At 37.9% G+C, this 7,319-nt stretch overlaps 1 protein-coding gene across 1 annotated transcript; it reads right to left on the bottom strand.

Annotated features, from left to right (window-relative positions):
* Positions 1-377: 377 nt before the first annotated feature.
* LOC112128059 lies at positions 378-773 on the bottom strand (the record flags this gene model as incomplete). Its single annotated transcript, XM_024229832.1, has 3 exons — positions 378-496; positions 566-569; positions 627-773. Coding segments are annotated over 3 exons (270 nt in total), but the record flags the coding sequence as incomplete, so codon positions are not given.
* Positions 774-7,319: the final 6,546 nt, after the last annotated feature.

Here is a 7,319-nt window from a genome sequence, read left to right as displayed (position 1 = left end):
CTTGGTTCAGTACTGAACGGAGTTCAACACAAATATCGGCGTTTTTCAATCTCTATTGATCCGAGATCAAGTGATGAACGTCGGTCAATTTTGAACGGTCGTCGAGCTCGGGTTAAACAGGGTTCACAGCTGAACAACGTTCATTTGATAATATAACCTGCGCGTTGTTTAACCGTATATTGAGATAGATCGAAATGGACGCATTTTTACCTAGTTATTTAGAGGAATTAACAGATGATGAAGATTTCCTTGAGTTAGTAGCTCTACATATAAACAAAGAAAGGGTTTTTAGAACCAGACAGGAACATTTTCACGAATGGGATAACGATGAATTCTTCAATAGATTCAGAATGACAAAGAATATAGTGAACTTCGTGTTACAGAGAATATCTTATCTTATCATCATCGTACTGGCTTTGGAAACCAGTTAACTGGGTACCCAGTATATCCATTAATACTTTGTCCTGACTGTCGTCAGCTGGAAGTGGTGGCCCACCTACAGTTTTTTAATATGGGCACTTTTTTCGGAAAGTTTTTTTTTCCTCTTTTCTTAATATTTTCGTACTTTCCTTTTAAAACGGCACTGATTCTCGCAGTAACCCCATGAGAGTTATGGATTACTCCGCTGTAATCTGTTGCCAACAGTCTGCCTTTTGTTTGGCACTTACGGCGTCTGCCTTTTTGTGTTCCACAATGAGGACATATTTCCGAACTAGGTCTAACAAAATATTCTCCTCAGTTTTTGTGAAATTCGCCGCCCGTTGTTCGACATATTTTGAAATAATAAATGAAATAACACAAACAACGAAACAAACAATGGATATAGATAAAAGCTACAAACTAAAACTAATTGAAAGACTCTAAAAACTACTTAAACTGAATAAAATACAATAAAAACTACTTACACTAAAACTAATTAAAAGCTATAAAAACTATAAACTTACTACCTAGTGGTTCAATAAACAATGAAATAGCTAAAAATAAAATACAAAATAAAAGCAACAAAATTAAAGTGGTTAAACAAATAAAGAATATAGATTGAAAAAATAAAAAACAGTAAAAAAACAATGAAATCAACACAAAAAGACTAGGGAAAGCGGTACAGCAAACAATGCGAATAATGAAAAACTACGACGTATAGCTACAACCGTACAAAAAGGCTATAATCAGTTGTATCAACGACTGGTTGAACAGCGATCAGCTGAACGGCGGTCCCCTGCACATGGTGCAACGCTCCCTTCTCTGAACTTCGTTCAAATTGTGCTCGACGTTGCAGTGAATCCGGCTTGAACCGTGACTGGTGCAACGGGGCCTCAATCAGGAAATTTGTATAAGATAATATATGATAAAATAATCCAGAGGGAAGTAACTAATTACGAGAGGTATAGCAGATATGGACGAAACTTAAACTATTGCAACTTCACACTTTTTCCTTAATAGCCGTGCAGCGTGATTCCGATAGAAAAGATTGCCTGGATTTATCTTCAAAGCGCGGACAATTAAACGTCATAGATACGATTGCCGTTATGCTTGTAATTTCAATGTGCATGTTGAATATCGTCATCATGAGACGACTGTAAAATTACTAGAAGTATAAGTGGAAGAGCATTGCAATTAAACTGCTGCAACAATATTTTACACAATAATAAAAAAAATAGACGTTAAGATTGCCAGGAGAAGTTCTTAAGTAAAGAGGAACACATTACGAAATCGTCCTACAAAACTAGAAAAGCATTACAAACAATGTACGATTTTAAACTATACATAAGAGCTCGTTTTGCGTTTATAGAAATGTTAGCATAAGAAACATCTGCTGTTAAAACCGTATCGATACTTAATTAGGGCAACTCTTCTCCTGCCACAGCCCCACGGAACAATTTGTATTTATAAGCGGGCCGAAGGAATCTGTAATAGAAACATAAATCTAGATTAATTACCGGTTAAGCCTCGTCTGATAGCCGGGTATACATCACTCGGAAATTTGATCTATTTTTTGAACAAAACCTGCCTTTGGGACGGCGCGGATCGATCGTGTTTGTTCACGGGTTACTTCGAAAATCCGAACAAAAGGAGTCACAAATGTGATTTATTTATTTATGTGTGGTGATTAGTGATCGTTAATCGATAATTATTCAGAAATCGTGAGATGCGGTCTGCTGTGATGTAGGTTTCAGAAAAACATTTTCTTTATCGTGCCAACGTTTCGATCTTTATTGAGATCATCTTCAGGGCCTGGGATTTACAAACATTGTTTACATGTTGATAATCTGGCCGAACCATTACGAACACATTGTTTCCCTTCGTCGGCCCTTCTCACCTCAAAGAAGCCGACGCCTTATACAAAAATGTCTTTTCTATACCGACTTCCTTCCCCACCCCTTCAAAATCCAACGTATATAAACATAAAAAGCAAAACCTCACTGGCACTCTCAACACGACACGCAAGAATGGCACAATTACACAGAAGACAAACACTTTGAGTGAGTAGAAATACTTTGATTGAATATAAAAAAATATATTTTACTTTGTATAAATTCACTTTTTTCACATCCTACATGTGTTTGTTAAATTTAAACAATGTTTGTAAATCCCAGGCCCTGAAGATGATCTCAATAAAGATCGAAACGTTGGCACGATAAAGAAAATATTTTTCTGAAACCTACATCACACCAGACCGCATCTCACGATTTCTGAATAATTATTTATTTATTATTTTTTAAGACATCGAAAGTTGAGAAGAGTTTAGCAAATTTTAACACCAAACGCTTTACCACAGAGATTTTCTTCTTGTAAAATCCATCCATCTGTAGAAAACAGTTTTTGTAGAATTTTGAGTCAATAAAAAAGTCATGGTTTTTGGCATGGTTGACGCTAGGCAAGATGCTTGACATTGCACTTTGGAATGTTTTGAAGAAGGACATACAAAGACAATTTTTTTTCTTAAAATTTGTAGCGCTTTGGTTTTGTTTCACATCCCTTTCTAATAAAGAATCTAGCAAAGAACGGATTGTCTAATGGAATATCCTTTTCTTCTTATCTAAAAAGTAGACCACAAATACTAAAAGCATATGTAGAATTTACTTGTTTTCGTCGTCCACTTGACCAAATAATATCTTTCAATTAATTAATCTGTATTTAAGGTATTGGTTGAGATAAAAAGTCAGTATCATAAGCGGGATTCGAAGATTCGGATTGAAAAAATGACAAAGAGGGGGGGATTTCAAAAGGTGTGGTTGAGATGGGAAGTTGGTGTCCGAGTGGACCGAAGTCACGACAGCTCAAGTGGTAGAGCAGCGGCGTATCAAGCCGAAGGTCGTGGGTTCGAATCCCGCTTGTGACACTGACTTTTATTATCTCAACTAAAAACCTTAATTAATTGAATGATAATAAGCAGTGTTGAAATATTTCAAAAAGAATTAAAGAAACATTAAAAGTACAGAATTTGAAACTGTTCAATTGTTACAAAGAATTAAGTTGAAGAAGACTTCCTACCTTCTCCTACTTAATTATTCATTGTTGGACGATCTAAACATAATTCATTATGTTACCAAGCTAACAAAAAATTATGGATTAAAGTCAAATTTCCGAAATCTGCAACTTTTCCTATCATAAAAAAGATTTAATCTTTGGATATATAAAGTGATGGACCTGGGGTCATTTACTAAGAATTCACTAGTTTTCGTGGTCCGCTTGACCAAATAATATCTTTCAATTAAGTGGTGTCCGAGTGGATCGAAGTCACTGGACTCTACCACGAAGTCATAGCTCAAGTGGTAGAGCAGCGGCGTATTAGCCGAAGGTCGTTGGTTCGAATCCCGCTCGTGCCATTGACTTTTTTATCCCAACCAATACTTTCCATAAAGATTAAATAATAGAAATAAGTCATTTGTTCAATCGGGCCACGAATGGATTTATGCTAAATCCAACAACAGTAGAATCTTCAGTATTGCAACATGTAAATATAGACATGTCTCAAGGATCTGTTCTTGGGCCACCCCCTAGCCATTTATACAAATGACCTCTTCAATAAATTTTTGTGTATTAAGCTGACATGATTTGTTCATGATATAGCAGCACCTTATATGTTATATTATGCAGGGTGGGCGACCAAGACCCGAGGGGTTAAAAATGCCTGGTAGACTCATACCCTATCCCTAAAAGGTCCGGGACTTGGTTGGCTCTCGTGTCCTGCATAAATCTCTTGGACTTGTTCACAAACCCCAAGATTTTGGACCATTTTAACTCGGTGATTGATTTGGTGATGTCCGCTCCTTCAAATATTTCAAACCTAAACCTAGCATACCTATCACACTCTGCGAGTTTTCTTCTTTGAATTCACATAAACGGCAAAAGGGATCTAGTAGGATACCCATTACGGAGAGGTGTCTTCTCAGTGGGTAGTGACCCGTCAGAATACCTATCAGCTTCCTAATTCCCTTCCTTGAGTTAGAAAATAGCCATTTCGATTCTGCTGGTTTGATCACCTTAACTCTTTCGATTGCCTTGGTCCGGGGATAGATTCCACTCCTTAAGGAATTGTTTCATACCCCCAGTTTTTAATATTCTTTTTTGCTGTGCTCATAGAGTGAGGTAATACCGGTTGTGGCCCGACAAACGCAGTATCAGAACCTTCTTAGGCTAAGCTTCTTAGGCTATTAGCTTCATCATTGCAATGGTGTCCTTTATGTGCTGGTATCCAAATAAGGGTTACCTTGTTCTTAAACCTGGAAGAGATCCTATTGATAAGAGCTACAGTTTCCTCCACCAGTCGTGAGGTTGACCTAAGACTAGCCTGATCTTTTCCCTTAATTTTATTTTCCATAAGTGTTAACAACACACATTAATGGCACAGATTTCCGCCTGAAAAACGGAGGTGATATTGCCAAGAGAGATGCGGATTCCTAATTTAGGTATGTAGATTCCTGCACCGCTCCCTTTACCTTTGATAGGTGAACCATCTGTGTAGCAGTCTATGTTGCGATGGCCATCATCCACACTATAATTATATTCACATGGGGGTGACGACCTGAAAGTACTTTTTCCCAGAAGGGGTTTTAATCATTTTGTGACCTATGTTATTGTACGTATGATTCCAGCTGCCTTCGCTAATTAATCTGCAGCAGCTGATTACTGCTCTGACCTTAGCCTCGATGTGTAGTGGTGTGGTATTGGTTATGATTTTAAATGCTAGGGTGGGTGCAGTTGAAAATTCTTCTGTCACCATCAAACAGCCTAGTCTTTGAAATGACCTTAATTTGTTACTATTCCCTTTATTTCAGCACAATATCTATGGTACAATGTAGGAGAATTGTCGGTAAAACATGGGGCCTCAAACCATGGGTAGCTAAATGGCTATATACTGCAATTATTCTACCTAGACTATTGTTCGCAGCTTTAGTTTGGTGGAAAGGTCTAGAAAATAACAGCACCTTTAAAGGAGAAAATACTGCAACATACATGTTAGATAATGTTAAACTAATGAATTCCTTAGAGAATTGGGGTGGGTTAATGCAAATGAGCTATATTTAAATAAAGGCACAATTAAAATTCTTTCTTGGAATTAAGACATGGCGGAGCTATCCTACCATCCTGCATTTATTGGGAATACGCGTCGATCCGAAATTACATAGGGGTGATTCTTTATCCAGAAATCTCTCGGTATTTATCATTTTCCTTCTAGCTTGACGTTTAGTTTTGCCATTATCTGATTAAACGAAATATTGTCTGGTCTACTTACTTTCTTAGTTTAAGGCTCACCTTTTATGCTTATCCTATTCAATTACGTTTGTTTTATGTCTGTTCGATTCTTTGATTCTTTCATCGCCAAGTTGATTTGAACGAATGAATAAATGCTTTATTTACGCAAGAGTATATGCATTAACTTTTTATTTTGTAAAAGTTATTATTGAATTTGAACTTAGCCGTCAGTCGAGTCATACACCTAAAACCTACCTGTGGAGTGACAGTGATAGTGACACCACACAAACTCAATGAAACAATGACAGTATTTTCCCCACTTTATTTCCAAATATAACATTATTAGTTGTTACCTCAAACCTGATAAATGAAAGGCTGTATATTCAGGGCAGAACTTTGTGCGTTGAATAGTCAGAGCCTGACAAGAAAAAAGTGTACACGGTGACGCAGGCTAAAAACTGCAAGTGTAAGTTTATTTCGCAAGTTACCAACAATAACAGAAATTAAGGAGTTTGTGCACGTGACTGGATCAAAAGCGAAGGCGGTTTTCAATAGTTATTCACTCGCCGTTGTTTACTCCAAGCAAAGAATCTGTTATCCTTAATTGATAGATACAGCCGGATTGAAAGTGTATCGTGTCTGATTTGGAGCAAACTGGATCCTTTGTCCGGGTGGAAGACGGGAGCAGCTCCGGACGGACTAATTTAATTATAAACCGATTGACGAAGGCAAAATAGCCCTGAATAGGGGAGAATGACGGGGCTACAAAGCCAAAGAGTTTTCTGCTCACTCACGGCCTAACGACCTATTATAAACCCGGTTGTCCCCGTCTCACGATCCGACGACTTCTACTCAATACTCGTAATTACCCGCCGGCTACCGGTAACAATCGACTCCCACCACAATGAGCATATTATAACGTTCTGAGTGATGACACGAGTTAGGGGGGACGTCTAAATCTAGATGAAGGCAGGTAGAATGAAATATCGCTCAGGCCAACCTTTTGATCCTGGAAAGAAAAAGCGTAAAATGCCCTTCTCCCACGCCTCGTTTTAACAGCTACTGTATTGTAATAATTGGTCATAGACCTTACCACGTCATTTACTACTAAAATATCCTCTAATATACAAAAACCGGGTTGTTCAGAAGATATTTTAAATATTTCACCATTCCAAACTTTTGTTCATAACGCGTTTCTTCCGATACTTCCGGTGAAGTATTGAAAGAAAGGAACTGGGATAGACGTAGTTGTAGTCCGGGTGGAATATACTGCGCCCTTTAAGAGCTATTGTATCCCCCCGTTATGTTCCTGTAGCACACCGGATTTCATCAAGGAACTTGATTAGTAAGCCCCGTGGTTGATTTTCTTCTACGGTCACATTGCACGTCCCAAAGCACTTACTCCTGCGAGCAAGTGTAAAGCCACAGTTTGTCAATAGGTGTGTTGGTATCTCCTCTGCTTCTTTGCAGAATCTGCTCGTGCCATGTTGGCTTATGTCAATCTTCTTTAATATCCGTTTAGTTTCCAGTGTCCTATTAAGAATCCTGTTAGGATTCGTAGTTTTTTCCTTCTTCTTTTGTTACGTTCTGTAACTTCTTTCCTTCCGAAATTTGTTAGGAGG

Source organism: Cimex lectularius, unplaced genomic scaffold (assembly GCF_000648675.2).
Source record: "Cimex lectularius strain Harlan isolate CLEC.00 unplaced genomic scaffold, Clec_2.1 scaffold377, whole genome shotgun sequence".
NCBI lineage: Eukaryota > Metazoa > Arthropoda > Insecta > Hemiptera > Cimicidae > Cimex > Cimex lectularius.
This window is presented reverse-complemented; position numbering and strand designations above follow the sequence as displayed.